General features: G+C 49.4%; 2 protein-coding genes across 4 annotated transcripts in view; one reads left to right on the top strand and one right to left on the bottom strand.

Annotated features, from left to right (window-relative positions):
- Window positions 1–762, top strand: part of DPYSL3 (dihydropyrimidinase like 3) — a 32,720-nt gene extending 31,958 nt beyond the window's left edge. For both annotated transcript variants that reach the window (XM_068159235.1, XM_068159244.1), the window contains exon 14: window positions 72–762. In XM_068159235.1, coding sequence (XP_068015336.1) covers window positions 72–160 — 89 coding nt within the window. In that variant the 3' untranslated portion in view covers window positions 161–762. The remainder of the gene's footprint in view (window positions 1–71) is intronic.
- STK32A (serine/threonine kinase 32A) lies at window positions 738–25,741 on the bottom strand. 2 transcript variants are annotated; one of them, XM_068159267.1, is made up of 14 exons: window positions 25,275–25,295; window positions 24,660–24,744; window positions 24,158–24,300; window positions 19,237–19,292; window positions 18,282–18,433; window positions 17,234–17,407; window positions 13,408–13,445; window positions 8,300–8,389; window positions 6,762–6,859; window positions 6,069–6,185; window positions 4,701–4,826; window positions 4,235–4,360; window positions 3,817–3,881; window positions 738–3,516 (listed from the first exon to the last, which is right to left on the bottom strand). In XM_068159267.1, exons 3-14 carry the CDS (start codon window positions 24,207–24,209, stop codon window positions 3,429–3,431), a joined length of 1,182 nt encoding a protein of 393 aa, XP_068015368.1. In that variant the 5' UTR covers window positions 24,210–24,300; window positions 24,660–24,744; window positions 25,275–25,295; the 3' UTR covers window positions 738–3,428. The 2 variants fall into 2 exon arrangements, with proteins under 2 accessions (XP_068015368.1, XP_068015359.1); XM_068159258.1 differs by lacking the exons at window positions 24,660–24,744; window positions 25,275–25,295 and adding an exon at window positions 25,665–25,741.
- Between the last annotated feature and the right edge of the window lie 1,957 nt (window positions 25,742–27,698).

Genomic DNA, 27,698 nt, shown 5'->3' with positions numbered 1-27,698 from the left:
TCTCAGTCCTGTGAAGAAAATGCTCCTAACTTGGCTGTCCCCGTTTCCTCTGTGCCTTTTTCCTCTCCCAGGTACCCAGATTGATGAGGGCGTTCGCTCCGCGAGCAAGCGCATCGTTGCGCCCCCAGGAGGCCGCTCCAACATCACCTCCCTCAGTTAAGTGTCCCTGCCGAGGAGGAAACAAAACCCCTGCGGAAGCGAAGGAATAAAAATGGTACCTTGGTGTTTAAGAAGGAAAAGCAAATAAACCTGTTCTGAAGAATTGATGAGCCTCAAGCCTTATGTTTCACAAACGCTCCTCGCTACCTAGCTTTAAAGATATTGCTTCGTTTTGTTTTATGCATAGCCTTAAACCCCTGTGGTTGTTGTTGTGGGTGCGGTCGGGTCGTGTTTCTCCTCCTCCTCTCTGTATGCATGCCGCTCAGACAGGTCAGTGTGGTGTTCGTGTTGGACGCGTGTGGGATGCGGTGGCGCGGGGCAGCGGGAAGGACCCGGCCTGGGGAGCCAGCCGGGCAGGCGAAGCGTGGGGCCGGCCTGAGGCACGGCGTGGGACGGGCAGGGCAGGCTCACGGGTGCTGGCAGGGGCAGCCGGGGCCGTGTCGTGTTGGTGTCCTTCATCCCCGCCCGGCGCTCGCTGGCGTTTCACTGCGAGGCCCCACGGGGAGCCCAGATCATCTCTGTAACAGCTGCCGCAGCGCCTCGTGTCAGGAGTTTTACTACTTTGTACACTTTATTAAAAAAAAAAAAGGTTCCTTCAAACAACTGCTGTGGCTGGTTGGATTGTTTTTGTCTTCCTTGGGCTGCTGCTGGGCAGGGGTGGGGGGAAACTGTGCCTTGTGGGCCAGCCGGGCAGTGGGGCTCCAGGAGGGTCTGTGGGCTGTGTTGGAGCTGGAAGACACCGTTGGGTGGAAGCAGCATGGTGTTTGCTGCTGCAGGTCAGAGCTTCTTGGGCAAGAGCAGAGGTCTGGGGAAGCTGGCACACTGCATTGGGTGACAGGCTGCTCAGTTTGTCCTTCTGGTCCCTGACTGCAGCCTGGCCTGGCCATCATGGACCATGATGCCAGTTAGAGCTGCACCTGGTATCTTTGTGGTGCATAGCCCACCTCTGCACAGCATGGCCTGTGCTCAGGGCTGGCCTGGAGGCTGAGAGTTAAATCCTCCCCTTCTGTCCAGTGCTGTTCATCAAACCCAGGGTCACAACCTCCCAAAATTTGCAGAGCATGCAGAGGAACCCAATTGTTTGTGAAGTACTACAAAAAATTAAGTGCCAATTTTGGCTGTGCTAAATAAATACAGTTGGGTTTGTTTGTTGTTGGTCTTTTTTTCTCCTTTCTTTTTTCTTCTCCCCCCCCCCTTGCCCTTAAGGTCAAATACTTGGAATATTCATTTTTACATGCCTGCAACTCAGGACAAGTTGTCCATGCAGCCATCTTTTGGGGGCCATGCCAGAACAGCTGTGCTGGGGGGAGGAAGGCTGCTCATGCTTAGGAGTTTTGTGAAGTTCTGCTCTCAAATAATTCAAGACTTTTCCCTCCTGCCTGGTACTGATCAAGCTGAGGCTGTGCCTCCATTCACACAGAAAGAGGGGAAAGGAGGAAAGACTTTAGAAGTCATTTAAGTTCTCAAAGTTTTGGGGGTTTCTGCCAACCAGTACAATATTTATGCAGCCACAGATTTTTCCCGAGTGAGGAGCAGGGTGTGCTGTGACACAGCAGGTGAAGGTGGCTTTCCACTTGCAGTGCCCTGCTTTGAGGACTATGACAAGCACTCATGAACTAACTCCAGGCCAACACTACAGCTCCCTGGACAGACCAAGGGTCATGCTTCCCTGGTTGGTTGTTTCCACACCAGCAGTTCACAGCGAAGCTGCTGCCACTCTTCCCAGCCCTGCAATCTTCCCTGTGCTGCAACCATGCTAAGAGCCTGATACGAGCAAAAAGCCCAGGCTGCCAAGCACAGCATGTGGAAGGAGGTGGTGGCACTGCTGTGCACCGGTCCCTGCCTGCGGGGCACTTAACCAACTGTGCAGAGGAAACCAATGTGCACGGCCCTTAGGGCTCTAGGGAGGAGGAACACCCCTTCTGCTTTGCTGTGCAAATAACCTCAGAAGTAACATTGACTTCTGATCATTGGGGAAGGTGCCTTTCATTTGCTGTTGGGTTTTATTCAGGTCGTTTTTTTACTTGGTCAGATTTTTGAGTTGATCAGAAAGACAGGAAGGCAGAGGGGACACAAAGACAACCTTTGGGTAAGTAAGAGGCAAATGGTTCTTCACTCATTCATTATATTGCTGAGAACAGGAGAGAGAAGGAGGTGAAACCTCAGGTCTGCCAGAGCACTTAAACATTGGCATCATTGCCAGCATGAAGGTGAAAGAAATGCTTTGGCCAACCTCAGCTTGGGCAGAGCCTGCTCCAGAGTGTAGCTGTTCCTGCAAAGAGAGCTGCTTATATCAGGCATGGCTTCAATGTCAGAGAGGCTGAAAATCCCCATTCAGAGTTACCTCTGGTATTGGAGGCCAAGCCCAATCAGATTCAGTGAGTTGTGGCAGTATCACATGATGGTGGATGTTTTTTAAAGGCTGGCCTGGAAAAGCAGCTGCATGTCAGTCATTCAGCAGTGCCTGGTTGTTTCCTCTTCAGTCCACATCTGTCTGCGTGCCATGAGCACCCACCGTGCCAGCCCTGCTCTATGAGAAACAGGTACAGGAACCGGCAAGGAGAGAGGGGGAAAGAGACAGCAAACCTTTGCTGCCTCCTCCCAGCTACAGAAGGTCATCACTGCTCCCAGCTAAGGAAGATCTTCACCACCTCCAGCCCTTGGTGCCCACGCTCAAGGGATGTTCACAGGAGGTGTCCGTAAACAAAAGCCACCCTTGTCACTATGCACCGGTGGAGACCTTGCAGCTGAGAGAAGCCTCTTCTATCTGGTGCAACCAGCTATGAGCCCATGGAGACTTTGGAGCTCCACAGAGCCTGGATCCACTGCCAAGACCAATGGTAGTGATGACAGCTCTATAAACAATGCATGCTCAATCCTTGGGTGATGCTGCTGGCAGTCACCTTGCAGGCAGCACCAGGGGCAGTGATGCTGTCTAGCCAAGCTGAAAGGGTGACAACTGTCTCATCCATTTTCACTCAGTCACATTCCTACCACCAAGAAAAGCAGAATAAGAGGATCTGAGTCTGACTGACTGTGGCAAATTGCAAAGGCAGCACCCACGGCCTTTCCCCCCACACCCAGGATCCACAGGCTGTGGGGTGGAAAGCACAGGGAGTGAGTGTCCCAGCTCCAACCAGCCACCCTCTCCTGGGCTGTGGGCAGTGTCCTGGCAGCAGTGGACGAATCCAGTGGCCCAGTGCCATGAAGGTTTGAGGTGGACATGCAGAGGCACCATAAGAAACACTCCAGCAGGGTTTATGCTGCTCTCAGAGGTTGTTGTTCTGGTTGTCCTCCTGGGATCTGCCTCTGCTTTTTGTCAGTGTCTCCTGGGTGTCCTTGTGGTGGTGTTTCACCCTTAGGGAGAGAAAGTGACAGCTGAGCTGGGAGGGTCCCTGCAGCCCCCACAACAGCAGAGCATGCACAAATGGGACAGTTCAAGCAGCTTGTGGCTGTGGTCCCAGCCCTCCACCTCAAGGACAGAAACACCATGGTGTCAGATGCCAGAGCAACCAGCATACCAGGTGCCTGCTCTCCTTGTTATGAAGCTCCTAAACCTCCACCCACAGCATCTGCCAAGGTGGCCCCAAACCCAGCTCTGTGAAAGGCTTTGCCAAGGGCCAGAGTCTCTTCTGCTGCCTCTGCACCAACACTTACTTTTCTCTGTTGAAAACAATGAAGTCTCTCTGGAGCATCTCCAGGTGCTTTTGAAGATGGCAGGCCTTTGACATTGAAATATGAAAACAAAGAGATGAGGAAAAAAAATCACAGTTTGACTCAGGAAGGTACTGCAAGGACAATTGCAAGGAGATAGATATCTGTAGATAAAGAGCATCTGTAGCACTTCAGGGGGGAGAATGGCATTAGGATTCTCCTCTCACACAAAACTGGTGTCTGCACATGCTGCCTGCCTCCAGAGGGAAGATGTGGAAGAGTTTGGGGAATAAAGTTGGTCACAAGGGACAAAAAAACTGATCTGTTTAAACAGTTTTCTGTGGTCTTGCTAGATGGCAATCAGCTTTTTGGGAATACAAGAGACTTCCCTGACCACATGCTTGCACCTGCCAGCTCTCACCTGGGAGGAGTTGCTTCTGTTGGTGTCTTTCTTCTTAGCCAAGCGCTTTTTCTTCTTGTGCAGAGGTTTGGATTCTAGGATCATTTCTTCCAGTTCAAAGGTTGGGTCACAGTTCAGTCTGCCTTTCTGAAGGGGACAGAAAGATGCCTTAAGTAGTCACAGCCTGTCTTGAAGAGTCTCCCAAAAACCAGACTGCACCTGGGAGTTGAATCCTGGCAGAAATAAACTAACTAGACCTGCACACAGAGTCAGAACACCCCCTGTACCGTGTTCAAAGCCAAGCTGGACAGGGCCTTGAGCAACCTGGTCTAATAGGAGGTATCTGTGCTGGTAGCAGGTGGGCTTGGAACTACTTGATTTTTCAGGTCCCTTCCAACCCAAACCAGTCTGTGATGATTCTGTAAGTCTCTATCTGGTGCCAGGCACGAGGGCACTCTGAGAACCTCTTAAAGTCAAATTGCCTTACTGTGGGAATAAATTCTGGCGTGATCCTTTTGTGGAGCACAGCATCCCAGTTCACGTCAGACAGGTATGGAAAGTCCTGGATATCTTTCAGCTGAGAAAAACGCTTCTCAGGGTTGGGCTCCAGCAGCTGCAGCAAGAGCAAAATGAAAGAGGTGAGAGAGTGAGACCTGGAGATGCACAGTCAGAGGTCAGGCACCTACAGAGGGGTCAGTGGCAGTCACACCAGGTATGGGCCCTGGGGTGAAACTCCAGGAGCTCCAGCTGCCATCGCTTAGAACAAAGTTCCCAGTTTGGGCTGAGCCATGCCCCATGAAAGGGAGCAGGGCTGGGAACACTGGGCCTCTGTCTCCATTGCTGCTCTGCAGCTCATACCCCTATGTTACTGCTAGGCTTAATGAAATACTAGCTCTGTTGAATTTTAAGCAAATGGAGATATTCTTCAATCTTCTTTTGGGGAACTCTGCCATGATCCTGTCTCAGCAAGGGATCAATGTCCCATTTTCATTAAGAAGTTTGAGAGTATTCCATCAGAGACAGCAAAAATATTTCTGTCTACTGTTCTGAAAAAATAATGGGGAAAAAAAAGAGAGAGAACAAAGCTGCACTAAGGACTCCTTCATTGCCTACACTAATTTGAGAATTAGAAACCTCTTTACACATTTTCCCAGCCTTGCAGCTCATGCTGTCACACAGGCTCAGCACCTCAGCTCTGCTGCTGTTGAGTGCAGACAGCCCCTGGCACTGTCAAGCAGTACTTCTGTTTATTGAAGTGATGGCTTCACTTCAAGCATGATTTCAGCTTCAAAATGATCCCAGTAATGATTCTGAAGCAATTTTGATAACAGCTCTAATAAAAATGAATTACAGTGGTGCATAAACCACCCAGCATCAAAGGATTTCAGCAGCCTCAGCACTTGCAGATCTTTTCACTGTTGGGAAAAGTGTTTCAGGGCTTTTTAAGTTAAAAAAAATATATATATTCAATTTTTGGTCCAAATTTATTGAGGTAGGTATCATTATCTACCTCCAAGTTATGTCATTGCAGAGAGACAAAGTCACAGGAGAAAGTCTAGAAGCAAAACTCAGGTGTCCTTAGAAGAGCTGCATTAGCAACACCTTGCTTGCCAGCACAAACTCCATTCCATCACCCAGCTCTGCAGCTGGTCATTGCACTGCTCTGCTGCAACGCTAAGAGCTGGATGCTTGTCAGATAGCACCACCTGAAGGTCACTGACATCGGCTCTGGACACAGTTTACAATGTCGCTCTACAATTTGCCCCAAAGGCTACAGATCAGGATGAAATGACTTGGTGTGCTTTCCCCAGGTGCCCAGACACAAGCCCCAGCGCTGCTCTGGCCATGGCCTCACCTTCTTGATGAGTGACACCATCTCTGCAGACCATGCTGCAGGGTACATCACTGTTGCTGTCTTGAACACGTGAGCAATTTCATTTGTGGAGGTGTTGGAGCGGATGTGGTAGGGCCTCTGTGGAGAATAACACATGGGGGGCATTTTAATTTACCTGCTTTTACAGGCTCCTTGGGAAAGCTTTTTAGAGCAAAGAAGCTTCAAACAAAGTCTCATTGTTCGTTCTCCAAGCCTCCCCTTGGAAGTCTCTCCCTCTGTGATCGTAGCTCAGTTGAAATAAACAAAACAACAGTCAGCTAGAACAATGATAATAACCAGACATTTACACAGCATGGCAGGAGACAAACCCCCCAAAGCCTGTGTCATCAACCAGCCTGTGTTTAGATTTTATATGCCTATATACTACATCCATCTACAGAGCTGTGCCAATATTCCCTGTCAAAAGTGCTGCTGTTTTCAATTCTTCACAAGTGAAAAGGAGCAGGATTCCTCCCATGTCTCAAATCAGCTGCAAACGTGATGTTTCAGGAAGGGTTCCAAGTCCTAGGTGGGTCCTCAGGCTGCTGCAGGACCTGTCCTTTCTCCCCATGACCAGCGTCCTGGCAGAACTTGTGTCCTCAAGCATTAACCTTCCCAACAGAGTATTTAAGGACAGAGATGGACAGATGGAGAGGGGGACAGCATGCACCCTACCCGGGTCCTGAGCAGCTCGTAGGCAGTGATTCCCAGTGACCACCAGTCCACAGCGAAGGAATAGCCAGTGGGCTTAGTGGGACTAAACATCTCAGGTGCTGTAAAACAGAGAAAAAGGACAGCTTGCCTTGCTGCCATCTCGAGTGGAAAGGAGATGCACAGACTGTAGAGAACACCTTGCTGCTCTACTCGGGGTACAACCTAGTGAGTGATGCTACCACACCTTTGGTAAGTTGTGCTTTTTTCTTCAGAACTGGTGGACTGGTCCTTTACCAAAACACTGCCACAGTGGACTTGAGTCAGAACACAGGGGGTTCCTTGCAGAAGTTTATCTTTTGGACTGCTGTCAGCCTTGCAGAGCAGAAATACCAGCTGGTGAGGAGCCTTGGCATGGAGAGAAGAGCAAACCCCTAACTGTGCCAACCGCCCTCATCTCCCACCCCTACCTTCCACACTGGTTACTGCTTCTGCTCCCTGCCCAGCAGGACCTGCCAGCCTCATGTGCTCAGCACTGAGCATCATTGTCTTGGGAGCCAGACCTGAACCAGATCCCAGCACACCATCTTAGCCCAGGTACTTTCCTGCCCTGGGAGCAGATACACTTTAAAACCCCCACACTGCTGACTAACTACAGGTGCAATTAGCACAGAATGAAACATTTTCTACTGTGTCAAAACACAAACAAGCGTTCCAGCTTCTCTGCGCCCCACCTGTGAAATGGGGCAATTTCTGCTTCAATGGACTGTTACAGAACTTAATTGATTAATGTGTGTAAATGGTGGGATGGCCTTGAGAAAGAGGTGTGCTCTCATCTTTGTAACTGGAACCAAAGTTCTCACCTTTGTAACTGGACCAGAGCTAAAGCCTCATTGCCTGTTTCAAATGTTGACCTGATACCATCACTGCCATGCTTTCAACTGGCCAGCCTGACAAGAGAACAGAGTCCCCCCTGCCCCAGCTGAGTAGGTGCTACTGCCCAGTAAAGCATCAAGTCTTAAGCCAAATCACCTGTCCTAAACACAGAGTAATTCTGCTTTTTAAAGCAGCCAGCTTATGTAAAAATTCCAATTATTGCTGGTGATGCAGCAGTGCAGGTGCCCTAATGTACTGAGGGACCAAAATTTCATGCTTCATTTTCCTTTGCAAGGGGAGATAGAGCATGTTGGCATGGCTTGGCTGCTGCTATGAAATGCTCCAAGATCTCAGGAGTGCAATTATCTTGTTTTATAATCAAAATCATGCTGTACAGTGTGGTGTAGTAGCACTAAAATCCCTGTTTATGGTACACTTGCTGTCGTGCTGTGTGAAACCACATTTACCAGCTGCATCAGCTGGGTGTCACTGAGGGGAAAACTCCTACCACACTCTCCTGCCGTACCTCTTGAGCTTGCTCCTAATTTCAGAGACACGTTTTGCCACATACCAGGAAGAGGAGCTCAAACTCCCATCAACAAGAACTCCATTTGCACCCCATCAGTGCCGCGGGATCAAGCCCATAAGACAGTAGTTAAAGACTAATGATTGTCATTGCTGCTTACCCATGTAGGGCTTTGTGCCAGCGATGGTGGTGACTTGGATTTCCTTAGTCAGCATCGTGGCAATATTGAAATCTGTGATGTGCACGTGTCCTGAAAGACAGAGGTTAATATGCAACTTGAGTTATTTCAATTTCACACAGAAATAGCTTGGAGTCAAAATGCTCTACGGAAAAGAGTTTCTAGAGGGGAAAAAAAAATTCTGGTGGGAGAACAAACAGAAAATATTTCAGCTTGCAGGCTGCTTTACAGATGCCTCCTCTTATACCAAACATCACCTTACTTAACTTTTGGGGAGCAAAAAACCTGGAGGTCTCCAAGAAATAATTTAATGATCATTGTTTTGACTTTATCTAAATTTGGGAAGGAGAGCTGAAAACAATTTCTCGATTTTGAAAGAAAAAAAACCCAGCCACTCAAAACCCCATCCAAAAGTCCTTGATGTTTTTTTTCCCATTCTAGCTACTCGCCCTTTGATGTTCCCAGGTACTAAGCACTTCCCTTTCCTTTCATTAGAGGACGTCTCCAGAATGGCAGCAAGCAAAACAGCCTTGTAACAGAAATTCAAAGACCAGGGACCCCCCTTTGGGGGCAGGCCCGGTTTCTGCCGTCACTGCTGCCAGCAAACTGAGACAGAAATGAAAGGCAGGGATGAGAAAGGAAATGCTTCCACCTAGCTCCTGTCTGCTCTTTTACTTGCACTTTTTTTGGTAAGCACCACCTAATTTAATCTCCCTCTTTCCCAGCACCCGTCAGTGAGTGACCCATCGTCCCAGCACTCCAGGCGAGCAGCACAAGGCTGGCTTCACTGAAGTGAATTTCTTTGGAACTCCTGGGCTAGTTCAGCCTAATTCCTCTGATTAAACTGAGACCGTTTCCATTTCTCCCTGACCCCATGAACCTTCTCCTTAGGCACTGAACTTGCTCACCCCTGATGGAGCTGGGCTCCTTATCACACGCATCAGATGTTTTGCTTTGTTGTGTTTTGCAGACTCATCAACCTCCTCTGCAATCTCAGAGGGTGGCTGAGCTGCTGCTGTTCCCCTTTACCACGGAGATCAAATCAAAGTGGCTTCTGCTGCTGGACTCTGTGACAGTACTGCCCTCAGTCATTAGCATCAGCAGCCAGAAAGTCACTGCACTGTCAGTTCATGAGTTCAGGTGGAGTAAGATCACCTTGATATGTCTGAAAGTTAATGCCTCTGTAATGAACTCCTGTTGTCTTGTAAAGATTGATTTAACTGTTTCACAGCATCCAGACAATTGTGGCTATCTCTGTGACACGAGAACAGGGACATGTTTCCCTGCTGTGAATCTTTGATCTAGCTGGGCACCATTGGGGAATAAAAGTAGAATTTGTGATTTCACCTAAAACCACTAAATTCTTCATCCTCACTCAGCTCTTCAGGAATTCCATCTTCCCCCATGAGAATGCCCCAAGCAGGAAAAGGCAGGTACAGCCCAGCAGGACAGTGACCTACAGCCCTGTGTCGGCACCTGCAGGCTCTCTGGGCTGCCCGTGCCACCGAGACACCAACTTCCTTATCAAATCCACAGTGCTTGTTTGGAGTTTGAAGGAAGAAAAAGAAAACTTGAGGTCCCTCTGTGAGATGTGGACTCTGCTGGCAGAGTGTGAGCAAGATATCAGAGCTGACCCCACGGGGTACCTGACTGCTCTGCCCACAGCACGTGTCCCTCCCTGTTGCTCACCCTGCTCCACATCATCAGCCCCTCTCCAGTCTACCCACTATGGGAAAGGTTACAAAGCCCTGGGGAGCACTCAAGAGAAAAGCTGTCCTGCCTGGGTAAGTCCTCCACGCCCCTTGCATTGCTCCCTCTTCCATCCCCAGCTCTCCCCCCTCTTTAGGGAGCTGTTCTCATCAATCTGAATCATAAAGACTTATTAAGAATTTGAGATTCCAAGCACAAAAGTGCTGTTCTCTAGATGCATCTTTTAAGTGATTCACTTCAAACAGATCACAAGTTTCATAAACTTGCCCTCTTGGGAAATTACTAAGAGAAGCCAGCAAGGCTCTAGATGGCACAGCGAGGCTGAGCAGCCATGGAGTGTTAAAAAATGAGGGGGACTGAAAGACAGATGGAAGCTGCTGGTAGCCAAAAGGGATACACTGAGTGCTGCTCCTGGACTTGAGACTCACCCTTTGAGGCTCCTGCTTTCCTGGTTGCTCAGTCTCTGGTTGCAGCTGTTCGGAACCAGCACACCCAGAGCAGTGCTCCACACTGAGTCCTTCCCAGAGCTCACCCTGCCCACCTGAAACCAGCACTTTCAGATCAAGCTTTTGGTTCTGGATTAGGGCAAAGGATTTTCTGCTGATATTCAGCACCTGTTACTGCACAGCTCTTTCACCTTTCTAGAGCAGTTTTTTTGTGAAGGGAAAAAAAAATCAGGCCTCTGCAGATCCAGCTAAGGTAGCATTTCAAAGAAGATGAACCTGGAGCAATAGGGAGCTGTGGAGAATGGAGATTCTCAGACAGGCTGTGCTGTAACTTATCCAAGAGGAGAGCACAAAGGGCCTGTGTGTGCAGTGCCTGCACTGGCATGAGCTTGCCTGGTTCAGCACTGCCCTCCAGAACCTTTCAGCATTGGTATAAAGAACAGCTCTGAGCAGAGCCACCACTGGGCTCTTGCAAAAAAACCTCACTTTTACTAGAGATAAAACGGAGCTTTTCTTCAGTTTTATTAGACAAATGACCTGGCTGAAAACTCCAGATGAATTAGTCACAGTTCCTGGAAACTGCCATCTGTTATATTCTCCAATTCCCAGGTGAGCTGTGCTGTCGTTGAGCCAAATCGATAGACTCGTCATTAAAGGAGGAAATCACTTCGTGCTTGGGATGCCTGCTGAAGGTGGGCTCCTGCTGAGGAGTTTTTTTTTTCATTGTGGGACCTGATCCCAATCTCTGATGTTGGACCAATTCTTTATTTATTGCACAGCAAGACATTTGCCCAATAGCCCAATGTATTTATGTCTCACTTTAATTTCCTAGCTGGAATGGATATGGCAATACAGAATGCCACTGACCAGGCTGGCAGAGGCAAATGCATGAGATGTGTGTCAAGGTCATTACAGCAGCAGGATGACACACCTCAACGTGCAGCATAATGAGGGGGGAATTAATACCATCCAAAACCTGAACCTAGACAAGGATCAGATCAAGGGCTCCTGCAGCCTCAGCATTGATTAAGAGTGGCAAAAAGGCTGCTGCAAGTCCTAACAGACATGAAAAGCCAACAGGCTGAAGGAGTCACAGCTGGAAATGGCCTTTACAGCTGGAAAGGAAGATAGGCCAAAAGACAGAGCTGAAGGGCAAGGAAAGTATCAAAATGAAGGCCTGAAGTCTGATTGCTGAAGGTCTTAGGGTGCTTTGTACTCTCAGGGGACTGGCCTCAATCAAGAACATGATAAAAAATTGATGCTATCAAATAGCACATATTTTGTGATCACTGTTGTGAAAACCTCCTGAAGGGAGAGAGAATGAGGAGCTGCAGCTCCATTCCATGGGGAAAGAGACACTGAAAAACAAGCACAATCTACCAGGCTAAATACAGATAAACATGCTCCAGCAGCATCTGCTCTGGGGACAGGAAAAACTTGAACTGTGTGTGCACAAAGCTTTCTGTATGCATGAGAGGGCACACCTTTGCTGCCATGGATGAAGAAAAGGAATATTACAAGGCAGTCAGAAGGACACTGAAGGGTACATCCACAACAAATAGCTCTGAAATCTCTGCCACAGACAGTTAAACCATGACAGACAGCAGAGAACAGACTCAAAATCAACCTAAATTGTGGTGTCATTACCAGAGCGTGCAGGATACATCCTGCTGGGCTGAATGAGGCTGCAGGGACAAGCAGAGCTTTTCCCCCCTCTTTTTTTTCCCTCTTCAGGGACACTGACCTACATTTCCATGGCTCTAGCTCTCCCAGCTCCCTCTCAGGTGGCTGTGGCACCTCAGTCCTGTGGGCGCAGAGATTCTTGGATGATGGTGACAGATCACCAAGAGTGTCTGCTGGTGAGGGCTGACCAAGCACAGCCTTGCACCAGCACCACACTGTACTGGGGATCCTGGGAGTCTGGCCCGGTCTGGCCAAGCAGGACCACAGTCCAGTGGCGGGCATTGGAGGCAGAGGATGGGTCCCTGCATCAGTCTGTGCACGGGGCAGGGCAGAGGCTTCTGCACTTGGATGAGGAGGCAGAGCCAGTTGTGCTAACAGCTCCTAAATAAATAATTAGCTTGCACTTTGAAATTAGAGGTCATATGCAAAACAGGCAGAGCCTGGGCTCAGGTGCTGCCAGGCAACCCTTGTCACACAGAGCCACAGTGATCCCCAAGAGCTTCAGCATCTCAGCTGCAGCCCCTGAAGTCATCATGAATTCAGAAACACCTTGTCCCTGCACTGACTTTTTCTCCTCAGTGCCTTGCTCTAGTTGCTGCTGAAGATCTCTCACAACAAGCTGGCTTTCAATGACATGAAATGACAAAGTGGTTTTGTAATGAGTTAAAAGCTAATAAATATCAGACAACTCTTCACTGTGAGAGCTTTGCCAGGACCAAAAGGTGTCTAGGGAGGGATGCAAGTTAGAGTTTTGCCAGAACAAGAGACTAAAGAAAAAAACAAGAGCAGTATCTATATTGCACCCACTCTAAATCCTCCTTGGAGCTCCCTCCCTATGCCAAATGCTCAAGAAAGAAAAAAATTCCCTGAGTGAAGTTTATCAGTTCAGCTACAGCTCATTCTGCCTGTGAGCATTCATGACACAGCCCGTGGCGGCAGCAGCATTTCCGTTCAAACAATTGCATGCTAAGTTTTAATCAAGAGCCAAGAGGGTCTTGGGATAAGGTCTGCCAGGCACCTGACCACAAGCAGCACAAAACATGTCCCTGCTAATGCTTCTAGGGCACTGTGAAGGTACCAGCTGTTATTCAAAAACCAAGCAAGGCAGGGAAGGATGGTCTCATTCTGCATGTATATGAGGGTGAGGGAGTAGCACAAAATGAGGAAGAGAGCACTTGAGTCGAGCTTGGACCTTCTGTTCCTGGCTCTGCTTTTATGCATGAACATGATCAGGAAGCAACTGGCACTTACCATGCTCATCCAGTAAGATGTTGTCAGGCTTGATGTCTCTGAGAAAAAGGCAGAGAAGGGAGACAGCTATTAGCCTGGGAAAGTGACATGATACACTGCCATGGATGCTTTAGGACAGCCCAGGCTCTGGAAGGACCCACATCCAGAGACAGTGTGTCCTGGAAGGTGTCTGCTGGGGCTCTTCATCCCTGGTATTCCTGTAGGGTTTGGATTAGCCATCAGAGAATAACTAATCAAAGAACAAAAGCAGAAATGGTGGCAGAGGGCTGTGGTGGTGAAAGCTGCTGTGGTTTGGACTGGCAGCACTTGGGTACTCCACCTACGTTGGAGTTTCTGTTTATCTTTTTTCCCCTTTTTAGTTCTTAACCTGTTTCAATACTATTTGAGAGCTGTTCCACATTTACTCAGTAAAGAGCAAATTATTTTAACATCTTTGTTCTAGAAACAAATGGGTTCCTCACTGAAAACCAAACCCAGGACACCAGCACCTAAAGCCATGCTGCAGGGAAAGGCTTCCTGATGAAGGAAGTGCAGGTACACCTGATACATCAACTCTATCCACCCCAGTGCCTTTACAAGGCATTACCTGGTTTTAATGAGCTAATTACACCAGTGCCTGCTCACCCACTGCCAGCTGAGCCTGGCACCTGGCAGCCAAGTGCCTGTAAGGAGCCTGGCACACAGCAGGCAGACACACGTGGAGTAACTCAATGCCATCCTGACACTGACCATCAGCCCTGGGCTTCAAGAGAGGAAATGGGCAGGGTTAGGATTTTATTGTGAAAATGCTGTCATTAAGCTAGAGTTTGAATTCACCTGGGCACCTGGACTCCAGAAGAGACAATATACCTAATTATTCAGTAATAGCTTACAGCCCTCTGCCATCTTCTCACCCAAACCACTGCCAGTGAATTATAAATACCCCAGGTACTTTCCCTGAGCCACCCTCACCCCACAAGGGAGCACAGGGACGAGTCTCTTTGTCAGGACACTACGGAGTGGGTTCAGGGGCTGGTTTGCCCTGTAAGTGCAGCAAAACTGAGCCTCAGGCCAGAGGCAAACAGCCCAGAAGGGCAGAAGCATGTATGTGACAGCACTTTGGAGAAAACATTAATTTAAGCAAAGACTTCAAGAGAAGTTTCAGCAAAAAGAGTTTGGAAAAAAATGGATTCTTTGAATGGAATGAAGCTGGAGGTGGGGAGATTCAGACTGGACGAGAGGAGGAATCTCTTCACTGTGAGAGTGGTGAGGCCCTGGAAGGGGTTGTCCAGGGAGGTTGTTGAGGTGCCATCCCTGGAGGAGTTTGAGACCAGGCTGGATGAGGCTCTGGTGTGGGGTGTCCCTGCCCATGGCAGGGGGGTTGGAACTAGATGATCCTTGTGGTCCCTTCCAACCCTGACTGATTCTATGAATCTGCTGATACAAAATGACTTCCAGTTTTGAAAGAACCATAAGGACAGCTTTTTATTTCTCATCCAATTTCAACTTTTTCCCCCCCCCCACCAATTATTCCTTTTTTTCCCCATTTATTATTATTCCCACTGGGGCCTTTCCTGATCATGCTGAGGCTGGTGTGCAGGCGATGGTAATTGCACCAGCACACTGAGATCGCTCCCAAGAGGCAAACAACGAGCAGGGATCACTTTGTTTATTGATGATTTGTTTATTTATTTTTGAGAAATATTTCCTAGCCTGGGGAAAAAAAATAAACCAATCAACAAATATTTCCCATTCTTCTCCCTGTAGGTGAGAAGTCATTCCAGCCATGGCTCTGTCTGCTGCCTCTGCACAGCTTTGCTCAGACAGCAGCAGCCATCTCTTGCCTGTCTCTGCTGGTCCCAGTTACAGATGTTGCAGGGAAGGGACTCGGCTGAGTCTCTTTATCGACCTAATACTGTCCCACTGGTTTATAGCATTAATTAAACAACTTGCACTACTGTGTTAATTAAATAATTTGCAAATTAAACAGCCTGCCGTGGAGTCTTTGTTCTACTCAACTCACCTGAAACACATATAGATGCTTGAAGTGCACACTGCTGCCTGAGCCTGCGCTGCTCCCACCCTTGTTTACAATAACTCTCTGGGAAAGGCCCAGAGCTTTTTCCCTTTGCATGTCCACTTTTTACCTCTCCTCGTGTGTGACCGTTTGAGGCTGCCACAGCAGGACAACAGCCCAGCTCTTGGCAATGTTTACAGCCATGCAGTGTTGCTGATGGCCACACAATGCTCATGGGCACACAACTGCAGGGACAAAGCTCGGAATAGGCAATGCAGCCACCCTGTGCTCCCAGAGCTATCACATTTTCCATCATTACAGAATCAACCTCCTTCTCATCCAGATTTGTTCTGACAGCAAGGAACTGTGAAGAACTTTCAGCTCCTTACTTCTATAACCACCGCTATTGTGACACCTCACTGATAGAGAAGGATTTCACCCCTGTGCCCCACTCAGCATGTTCAGGCCAAGCCAGCAGCATAAGGATTCATCCCTGGCTGCTCAGGGTTCTGCATTTCACATCTTTAATTCATGCTCATCCATTATTTGGTGCTGGTGAGCAGGTGTTGGGTGGAGAGGGCCAGCGCAATGTCCCCATCACCACACACCAGCTTCACGTCCCAGACCACAGCAGGGCAGCCAGGATGGCTGCTGTGCCAAGATCAGGGGCATCAGAGTAGAAATCTATGCAGGTATAAAACCAAACAAACATTGTGAAAGATGAGACTCCTGAGAAAGCAGGAACTCTCCCCAAGGAGGTCTGGCTCCAACTACAGCAGAGCAAAACCCCCTCTGCTGCTGAAGGGCTCTCCATTGTGGCACAGGGCAAGCTATGGGCATATCAGACATCGGCTTTTAGGGCAAGCTATGGGCATATCAGACATTGACTTTTAGGGCAAGCTATGGGCATATCAGACATTGGCTTTTCTGCCTTCACAGTTCAGGAATGGCAGCCAGATGCTGTGAACATGAAGTGTTCCTCTCCACCAGCCTTTCACAACACGCTCTTCCCCTGCTAACAGCCAGGATATTGCAGTTTTAAATTCTGGACCATGCTTCATTTTCACACCTCACAAGAACAACCTTCTGGAATTATATTTATAAATGAGATGATCTTCCCTGCACCTTCATTAATCCTGTGTTAGTTCCTGTTCATACCCTCTGTATGAGCAGGAGCAGCTCCTAAGAAAACCCTTGGACCCCAAGGTCTGCTTTGCCCAGCAGGAAGCAGCTGCATGTCCATTGGTCTGGAGCTGGAATTTCCCTCTCCAGCCAGGGAAAACCTTGGTCTTTGAATGTATTGGAAGAGCTCATGTATTTTTTTTTTTTTCATTTGTTATTAAAAACAAACAAACAAACAAACAAACCAACATCTTGATGGCCAGAAATAAATTCTTCCCACATCTAGAAAGAGATTCAACCTCACACAAAATAAGCTGCATCTGGTCCCGCTCTGCGTCTCTCAGCACCGTGCAGGGAGGGACCAAATGGGAGACACCTTCCAGGGTGACAGCAGAGGAATTCTGAGTGCTGATGCCTACTCTCCCTGGACCAGGATGGATATTAATGAGCTACAGCTAATTAAACTTATCAGAGACAGCTTTTTGCAGGATCAGCAAACAAATCAAGTATGCTTATTACAACCATCCCAGAGGGAGAAGTCAGACGCTCCCTGCTGTACACAGAACGCTTCTCCCTGGGAAGCCTGGTCCTGGGAGAGTATTTCGTTTAGCTGTTCAGTCTCTGTTTGTCCTTTAACATCAAAAAGGAAAAAGCCCACCACTACTGCAGTCTGCAAGCATCAGCCCACCCTGGAGGTCCCCAGCTGACCTGTGGATGATGTGTCTGCTCTGGAGATAGTCGAGGGCCAGCACCAGCTCACAGATGAAGAGCTTCACGGTGCCTTCCTGGAACCTCACGTTTTGCTGGAGATGGTAGCGCAGATCTCCTCCAAGCAGCAGGTCTACAACCATAAACATGTCTTCTTCATCCTGGAAAGAGTACCTAAAACGTATGGACAAGCATGGTTCAGGGGTGGTAACACTGAAAAAAGCCAGATTCCAAAGAGACAGGTGGTATCTCTGGGAATACTCATCATGACTTGGAACTTTTCCACCCAGGAAATGGTAATTTCATGACCTTCCCATGCTCTGTTCCCACTGTGACTAAACTCCTGTTGTTATACTCCAGGTGACAATAACTTACCCTCAGATCCACAACAGAGCCAGAGCAGCTTGTATGAACAACTAACTACCTGCAGGTCTATGAGAAGCACAGGAACCAAATGTTTTCACGTTGAACTTTTTACTATCAGACACTTACAAAAACAAAGCCACATCTGAACCTCCCAAACCAAGCACTCTGACACAGCTTGCTGCTGATTGCCCTCTCCCCAAGGGCTGTGAAGGGAGATGGGCAGGAGCCTGCCAGGCAGGCACAGCTCTTGGGTGTGTTTATCACGGATAGGAGCAGCAGTGACTGGTCCCTCTGGAGGATCTTGAAAGATCCCTTCACTTGTTGCCACGTCACAGGCAGACAAGTAGTCAGTATCTCACCACAGCAGTGTCAGTCCAACTTGGAGCTCTGGAGAATACCATCTTTTCCTCTTGGGCAATCTTGTTCCCCACAGCACTCATGGGCCGCTGCTGCTGCTCACACCGCAGGCAGTGCCTGAGACAGCCCTCCCACTAGACATGCACACTTTGCCTGTTGTCTGGCTTGGTGGGCAGCACCACAAACGTCATGGTGCCCATTGTGCTGTGCTGGCAAGACACCAGCTGCTCACAAAACTAGCTTGCAGCAGAGAAGTAGCTATGTCGGGTCTGAAAGGTGTCTGACATCTCTGGTGCAGCCAGTGAGTAAAGGAGCAGTACCTTACCATAAATTAACTAAGAAGGGGTGCTCCAGCCCCTGCATGATCTGCAGCTCCTTGAAGACGTTTCTCACTTCGTTACGCTCCACACACTTTTGTTTGTTCATGTATTTCATGGCATACATCTTCTTGGTATCATTCTTCTGCACAACACAGACCTAGGTGAGCAAATCAAGGGGTAGATCAGAGCTGATCTGTCAGCAAGCTCAAGCAGTGAGACATGGCCACATGAGTGGTCTGCAGGGGCTTTAGCAAAGTCCATACTGCCAACGGGTCCCAGGTCCATGCATCAGTGCTGCAGCACTGCACAGATGGCCAGCACCCAGTTTTCAGCCATAGAAGAAATTTTGCTGAAAGGAAGGGGAGGAATTCCTTGCTACAAGGATGGGAGACAGGGAATCTCACACAAGTCAGTGTTGTATTTAGCAGTGGGAATTATTGATTAATCTTGGTGGTGTCTGTTCCTCCCACATCAGTGACTCTTTCTCCCACAGAACTACAGGTTAGAAAACAGAAAGCAGTACCTGATTTCAACATAAAAATAAACCATCTGACCATAACCTGATGCTCAATAGCAACCAATGTTTTATAGAGAAATATCCTCCTAAAAAAAATCACCTGTCCTTCCACATTGCCTGTAGCTCCTTGTTAATAATGATGCATCGTGATGTTCAGGGCTGGGAAGTCTTAGAAAATGCTCTCCAGAAAGATAATTAAATTCAGCCTGTTTGATTTATCTGTTTGTCATTTTAATCTCCTGTAATATAATTTGTGGCTGTGGAATGGATGAGGAATGGGGCCCTGATTCCTTCCTGATTACCGGGAGTTGAAGATCAGGTCAAAGCTCATTGATAATGCAGGGGCTTCTTTCTCTACGCTCATGTCAGACCCTAGCTCAGCTCTCTCTCCATCAGCCACATTCCCAGGGGTCCATGCAGTGAGCAGTTCACAAAATACTCACCTTCCCAAAGCTGCCCTTCCCGATAGCTCGCAAAATCTTGAAATGGTCAAAGGTGACTGCAAGAAAGAGCAAAGATTCAAATGTTAAATGGCTGAGCAAGCATCTGATGATGGGATTCCATAAGAGCTGAGAAAAACCAACGGACACTCCAGCAAGTTTGTGCTGCTTTTAGAGATGTGGCTGCTGCTCAAAACTTGGTTTCAAACAGGCTTTTTGTCTGTGCAGCTCAGCTGCAACAGCAAGTTCCCTGGGTCAGCCTTTGTCCACAGCAGACCAGGCAAGGAACCATCCAATGTGTGTCTTCAGTCTGCCCTGCCTGTTAAACACAAAAGCCTCATCTTGCTGCTGCTGAAACCAGATGCAAAGAAGTTGAGTCCATCACACATTTATATCCCGTGAAGATGTAAATGGGCAGCTGGATCCTTGTGGTCTTTCAGACAACCCTTTGATAGCTGTGCAAGATGAAAACAGCAGCCCTGGCTGCAAGCATTGCTGCCATTCCTCACCCAGGACATCTGCTTCTGCTCAGAAGAGAACCAGGAGAGCAGCATCTTTGCAGATGCTGCACTGAGGCAGGGAGGGAGGAATCTTAACGTGCTTCACTTCCTGTCCTCTGGCTGAGGATGGGGCTGGGAGGTGCACATCTGCACAGCAAGGGAGAACATTCTGCAGTGCTGGTCAGAAGGGCACTGCAGATCAAGTGTCTCTGATTAGGCAGGATGAACCTGCTTGTGTTTCATCTCAGGCAGTAAAGAGATTCAGAGAAACAGCAAATCAAATTACCCTGATTACAGCAAACACTGACTGCACGGGGCTCAAACCTGCTGCCAGCTGCAGGAGAAGGCACCACAACAACGGTCACTGGGTTGAACCCTACTAATGCTTCTCCACCGGGCTGTGCCCAGCAGCCATCAGCAAAGGGAAAGTCAGGCTCAACGATTGCTGCTGCTGGCTGCACCAAACCACACCAAAATGCTTCTTCAAGGCATCAGAGAAAGGCTCTGATAGCAGCTCATCATCTCTAACCAGCTTTCAACAACAGCCACAAGTATTGGAGCAAATGCAAGCTGATAAGGCGTTTAACTAGATCTGTTTGTCAGTTAGACCATCTGAGAGAAGAGCAGTAGATACCTGCAGAATGCAAAGGGAGAGTGAAGATGTTTATCACCTGCAGATAACAATGAGAGGGGAAGGAAAAACTCTTGAGCCTGCTATGGAGAGCGATGAGCTGCAGGAGCTGCCTGCTGTCCCATGCAGCTTGTGACTGTGGGGAGAGGGACCCTAAGGTCCCAGATACTGTCTCAGCTATCCTCTCATCCCCAGTCTTACTCCCAAACAGCACCAAAATTAGTGAATCCATCCTGAATCCACATCTACAGCTTTGACAAGCCTCATTTCACTGCCTGATGGCACCTAGAACAATGACAGCACCAAAGCATTTGCCCTTCAGAGGGAAAGTTCCTGTGATATGCCAACTCAGACAAATGATGTTTAAGAGATGCCAAGGCAGATAGTACAACTGCTATAAAGAAGCAACTGAAGCATAACCATGACATACTGTTTTGAAAGCAGGGGTTGTATTTTTAAATCCAGGTTCAAGGAACACTATTCAGACACAGAAATACAGATCCTAACCAGCCATGAAGAACTGATCAGAGGCAAGTCAGGCCTGCCAGAGCCACTGGACTCCAACTGCCAAGTGAAATTCACTGCTTCAGTGTGCTCAGGTCCTGCCATCCCCATCACCCATGCCAGCACAGCCAGCACCCACCATGGTCTGTTACAACATCTTCCTTCTGTCACTGTAATCTCCCCCATTTTCACTCTGTTCCCTCCCTTCCTTGCTTCTCCCACTGCAGCCTCAGCAAAACAAGGGCTAGCACAGGATTGTGCTAGGAAGGACAACCCAAGTTACTCTGTGTTGAAGAGCTGAACTCCACACAGACCCAGGCAGAGGAATAAAGATACATCCGTGGGGCACTTTAAAGACAGAATAGTTGATGGTTGCTAGAGGGCACACGGGCAGAGGACCGCAGAATGAGGTATGGCACTCTTGCCCAGCCACTGCCCTCACCTACCAACTATTTCTGCTCTATCTTCCAGCAGATTTGGCCAGCTGGGGAGAGTATCTGGCTGCCATCCTCCAGAATGCTTCCCCCCACTCTTTTGCCCAGAAGCAGCACAAAATCTGGCTTTTAACATGGTCACATCCTGACTGCATCAGGGTTGAGAGCACCTTGCAGCACTGAGCCTTCTGTCTGGTTATTACATTTTCTTTTCATCTCACCAGCTTATTATCCACCACTGTGCCTACTCAGAGGAAATGCTGAGAGAAAATAGTGCTGGCATCCCACTCCAGCTGAAGGCAAAGAAAGGCTCTTTGGGAAGTCCATTAGAAAAAGATAATAAAAATGATGGTGAAACAGGAAACAAATGACAGCAAATCATAGCAGTTTGGGAAAGGTGTAGGGACTGTGAGTGCACATCGAAGGGTGAGGGGAGCCCAGCAAGGCGTGAGCCCTGCTCTCATGTGTCTCTGCACTCTGCAGAAGGTGGCCCACAGTCCGTGGAGCAAACAGCTGAGCTGTGGGAGGAGAAGGGAGCCAGCTGATGAAGAATGGAGGCACAAGAGGGAGAAGACATTTGCCCGTGGTTATTCAGAACACTATAGCACAACATAAATCAAGATGTTTTCACCCATGAGTCAGCTCCTTAACAAGGCTGTTTTACAAAAGGTTTCACCTTGTTGCAGCTGCCTGAGTATTCTTCAGGATCTTTTTTATGTTCAGGGAAATTGACAAGTAATGAGAGAAATGAAATCAAAGGTTACAGCACGGTTCTCTGAGGAGCAGACCTGATTTTTGGGCACAACAGCAAAATGTCCTTTAGACTGGGATTTTTCCTCCTCCCACCTTCGCCAGCAATGCCCCAGTGAGCATCTGGCAGAGAGCTGCCCAACTGGTAGATGCAGCTGCAGCACCCAACTGCCAGAGGTGGAACTCAGGCTGTGGGGAATCAGATTCTGGAGCACTTCACCACTCACACTGCTGTTGTTTGCATCTACACAGATCCCAAAGCAAAAGCCTCTCTGTAACACAGCCAAGGTGGGACCGCTCTCCACTGGCCACAGCCCAGTGACCCACCATTGTCATGGAACAGAAAAGCTGTTGTGCTGCCTCCTGCTGTACCCAGCAGGTCGTAATTAATTTCAGTTTTAATTGAAATTAGAATAAGGACAAGATTATGACATCCAAGGTGACAGTCTCTGGTCACAAATCTGCCAAGATCATGAAAAAGTTTACAAAGGACATCCCTGTTTCAGCTGGGTTTCTCTTCCCCCATTATATCCAAATAGGACTAATTAGAGACAAAAAGTGCATGGGTCACTGTGCTGCCCAGAGTGCCATTTATTTCTCAGGCAAAAGGTCTGGTACCACATGGAGAGCATTGAACCCAGAGAGCCCAGTCCCACCAAGAAGAATTCAGTTTGCTTCAGCCAGTCCCACAGCCAGGGCACACCATCCAAGGAAGACAGTCAGCAGCGGGAACAGAGTTAGTCATCCTGAGCTAGCTCCAGCAGCTCTCTGTGAGAGGCCAGTACTGAGCTGTGAGATGCAGCAACGATAAAACCTCCAGGAAAACCCTGCAGCATGGACATCTTGCACATTAAACTAATGGGGAAAAATATGGGAAAATAATTAAAATGGCAAGCAGCCAGAGAGCAGCTGGTGTTGTGGGCACAGCAGTGCAGGGGGTGAGGCAGGAGAGGTTCCTCCTTGATGGCACAGCAGCTAGTAAGAACCCAAAGTGCCAAACCCTCCCTGGAGGATGAGGAATGGAGGTGTAGAGGGAAGGGCTGGATCACAGCAGGGTAGCCCAGGACTGTGAGGGGGAAACTGTGTTGTGCAGAACAACTTCTTTCTTCCCTAGGCAGATGTTCATGGAGATGGAGCGGTGAGACAGCCACAGCTCAGGGCAGAAGCTGGGGCAGAGGATGCTGTACCAGAAGCACTGACAGCACTACTAGGGATAGATCCCTGCACTTCCAGGATGAAAGGACACTTCTCCTCGAGACCTCTTTCCCCAGGTACTGAGTGGAAAAGACTACATTTTGGCCAACATTCTCTCCTTTTCCCTTTATGCCCCCAGTAACCAGGATTCCATCCTCCCCAGCTGGGGTTCTTACATTTGAGACAGCAGTTCCCGACTTGTCTAGGTTCTTGTAGATTTTACTTTGATTTCTCTGTGATTGTATTTATCTACATCTGCGTTTTATCACTGTACCTAGGTGAAAGCCCATATGGCAGTTAGCAAGCTGACTCATGCAACAGAAAATATATTTAAGGAACAATCTTTTAACGACTGTCTCTACAGTCTTGGCAGCATGGTGACACTGGCCTCCAGCACTGCTCTCAGCACTGCATTCTCCTTTTCCAGCCAACCTAGCCTGCATGCTGGGCTCCCAGCGCCAGCGGGTAGACCTGCCCAGCTGGACAGGGACCAGGAACCTCCACTCTGCTGCTGCTTACCAGGTCTTTCTTGGGGGCCCTCACACCAACCTCAAAGCAGGGATGGGAACAGACATCACTCAAACTATCTTCCCACCACACCTCATACCAGTCCTTCTTATGCTGTGATCTCCAGAAGAAACTTCACCTGCCTGCAGATCTGCAGCATTTCCCCCCTGCCTCCAAAGGGGCTGGCTCTGCCAACAGTTCTTCCAGTGCCTGGCCACAGAGAGGGGTGGTGAAAAGACCACCTGGCCCCTGGCCATAGCTCTGCAGGATACCAAGGCTACACACCTTGGCACACTCTTAGTTAATCAACAACGTCTGGGTGTCTGCAATCCCAGCATGGTGACTCTCAAACTAACAATCTCTGCACTTTGCAGTCCCAGACAACAACTAAGAAAATTTCTTACCATCTTCATTTTCACTGAAGGGTGATGGCTTGCTGGAAGTGTTTGCTCCCATGGCGTGCTCAGACCTGGCTCAGCTTTCTCCACTTTTCTCTTAACTCACAGGTCACTTCCAGCAGACCTGAGGAATGTTCTGCTGCTGCATCCTGGAGAAGCCAGGAGGCAAAAAGTTAGCAGCATTCAGGATCAAGACACATTTTGCAGCTTGTAAATTTCCCTCTGGAGGCTCACTGCTCTGGAGACAAAACTGAGTATTAGGGAAAATGCACCTTACTAGAGAAACCCAGTAACACCACAGCAGTGTAACCCAGACCAAGACTGCTGCCCACAAAGGGAAGTGCAGGAACAGACCAAGAGGGTTCCAGACACAATGGAGAAGCACATATTGGTGTTAAGCAAGGTCAGCTGCTCAAGATTTTCTTGCAGCTTAATTTATTTTTTGACAATCTACCAATAGATAACAGCTGTGAGGAAGGGACACAGGTATTTATTCCTTGAAACTAACCTCTTCTGAGTACTAGTTACTGGGATTTGTATCTTTATAAAGCGCACCCAGCCCACAGTGATGATCCATCTTCTCCTGCTTCACACTGCAAAGTCACAATATTATTAAAATCATTGCTTTCCCTTGGGCCAAGATGACTAATGCTTCCACAGTAACTTCATGATCGGTCAGACCACGGAGCAGCAGCTCCACTCACTCCTCAGTGGTCCCAGGCTCTCGGCAGCCACTCTGGTGGCTGCTGCAGAAATCTTACAGGCATGGGAAAGCTGCTTCTTGAGAATGGCCAGGGAATTGCCCCACCTCCCACCTCTGGAGCCCAGCAGCACACCTCCACATTGCCAAGGGTATTTTATCCTCAGCAGATAAACATAAAACCAAAGCAAAGCCGATGAAAGGTAACCCCTGGAGCAGCATAGCCGGGGCTCTACAGCCACCCCGCTGGCAGAGGTGCTCCTCACCAGGAGAGGGTCTCAGCAGGGCCCAGGAGAGGGCTGCAGGTTTGTACCAGAGGAAAGTGGCCAGCTGCTTTGTTAAGAACTATCAGTAGTGGGTGACCACTGAGCTTCCTAGGAAGAGGACCACTAGCTTGGAGGGTTTGTAAATGATTTCTCTTACCACTCGTGCACTGCTGGGTCCTGCTCAGGGGCGGGTGATGCTGCTGTTCTGAATTGAAGCTGAGGAGTACTGCAGCGATGTGTGACATTGTCCTACTGCTTCTATCCCAGAGAAACTACAGATGGTCCCCAACTCATCTGCCTCCACCACAGAGCTCGGGAAGACCCAGAGCAGCTGCCATGGGTGTTCCCTGAACCGGAGCCTCCCCCGGCAGCGCACCGGGTAGGTACCGAGTCAGCACCCGCCACCCCATGACAACATCCAGCAATGCTCCCCAGGGACCCCCAAGATAACAGTCAGCAATGTCCCCCACCCCCAAAGCCGCGGGGCAGCGGATCCGCTGGGGCGATGCAGCTCCGCCCTCGAAGCGCTGCTGGGGCCGGCACCTACCTGGGGAGGGAAGAATGGAAGGGGCCGCGGCGGCTACAACCGGCGGCGGCCAGGAGGAGGAGAGGAGCCCGGGAAGCCGAGGAGTCCTGGAGCTGGAGGAGCACGGGAACAGGAGCAGCCTGGAAGCCAGAGGAGTCCGGAGCTGGAGTCCAGCGCCGTGGCAGCCGGAGCGGCCGCTCCGCCGCCGGCCCAGCGGGGTACCGACCAGCCCCACCTGGCCGAGTGCCCCTCCAGCGGCGCCGGGCGGAGCCTGCGGCAGCAAAACCGAGGACCCACACACGGGACGCACCCGCTCACGCCGCCGCGCCCGTGGGGCCGTCCCCTCCTCGTTACCGCCTGTCCGCGGCCCCCGCTGCAGCAGCCCCGCCGTGTCCGGTCCCTCCGGCCCCTCCGCAGGGCAGTGCTGGGACAGCTGCTGCGGCGGGGGAAGGGTGACTCTGTCCCATCGCAGCATCGCCTGAGCTGGAGACCTCCAAGATCATTAAGTCCAACCATTCTCCCAGCACTGCCAGGTCACCACTAAACCAGCACCACATCTACACGGCTTTGAAACCCCTCCAGTGATGGGGACTCCATCACTGCCCTGAACAGCCTGGGCCAGGGCTTGACAGCCCTTTTGGGGAAGAAATTGTCCCTCACTTGTCCTTCATATCCAATTTAAACCTCCCCTGGGGCAACTTGAAGCCATGTTTATCTTGTCCTATCACTTGTTCCTTGACTGAAGAGACCCTTTCTGCCACTGGAGATGTGCTCTTTGCTGTGGGTCAGGCTGGGGTTTACTCCTCCTTTCCAACTCATACATTTTTATTATTTTTGATAAGGGAAGGGTGAGGCTCCAAACTACCCCCCTCGGGTGCACCCTTTCTCAGAACCAGGTGTCACCCTGCTCTGGAAGAACTCAGTCCCACAGGATGCTCAGCACTTAGCCTCCATCCCAGCCTGGCTAAGTAATGCCCAAATTAATCACTGCCACCCTCCCTGCCTTTTGAGGAGACACCTGCAGTGAAGCAAGGTCCCCTTGGAACACAGTCCCAGTTACTCTGCCCCCGGGAAGGCCAGGTTCCAGTAGGCACACCATCTCTGGATGCAATCCTGTTTGGAAGGATTCTGTGGCAAGGCAGACCCCACAGTTCCCATCCCATTGTCCATTCTGTGCACACTGCCTTTTCCTGTCTCCTTGAGTGTTTGGAGCAGGCTCAGGCTCCTGGGGCTCCCAGGGACAGCAGACCTTGCCTCAGGATAGCTGGAAGTCAGAATAATTACCCAATTTAAGTCATATTTGTGTACCTGGAGGAGATCCCCACCACCTAAGGACATCTCTGGGCAACAGCTGCAGACATGCTCCTGTGATATGTCAGAGCTGGGAAGCAGCGTGGTTCCTTGGAGCAGCAGAGCAATCTGTGTGGAAGAGGCAGTGGTGGGGGCTGCCTGAACTGAAGCCTGCGGGGCAGGAGATTGGGGCAGAGGAGTGGGCTCACCAGGACCCCCGCCATGCCAAACAGACACATCCAGCCTTCCCGGCTCCTGCCAGGGAGCACCACGGTAGATCTCTGGTGCCTTCTAATGGAGAAGAGGCAAGGCTGGTCCCTCCTCCCAGAGGCTCCGGTAACAAATCCAACACTCTCTGCACCACCACCCGTACTGAAACCCCTCATCCCACCCCAGCTTTGTATACAGGACACCCCCCACCCCCCCGGCTCTGCAAAGGGCAGAGGAGCCAAGCACCTGATTGCTGCCACTGAATTAAAACAACAGCTGGGGAAAAGAAAGGAAGAAGAAAAGGAAAAAAGGTTATTCCATTGTATTTCTTTACAACTTAAACTAGTCCTCCAACTGCATTTTTGTTTTGAGTGCCAATCTAATTTTTATCAGGGGCTTACTAAAACAGAGTTTAGCCATGCTCACAGCACCTATTTCCTGGAACTCTTAAGCCACAGAAGTAGTGAAATTATACTCAGCAGCTGTAACTCACTGGTGAACTTTAATGTCATGGTATGTCTTCATGCGACAGATTTTAATAGCCTCTGCTGGCAT

This window comes from Melanerpes formicivorus, unplaced genomic scaffold, assembly GCF_026170545.1.
Source record: "Melanerpes formicivorus ecotype bairdi unplaced genomic scaffold, bMelFor1.0.p_v2 SCAF_2, whole genome shotgun sequence".
In the NCBI taxonomy this organism is placed as follows: domain Eukaryota; kingdom Metazoa; phylum Chordata; class Aves; order Piciformes; family Picidae; genus Melanerpes; species Melanerpes formicivorus.
Note: the sequence above shows the minus strand (reverse complement) of the source record. Positions and strands in the feature narration are given on the sequence as shown.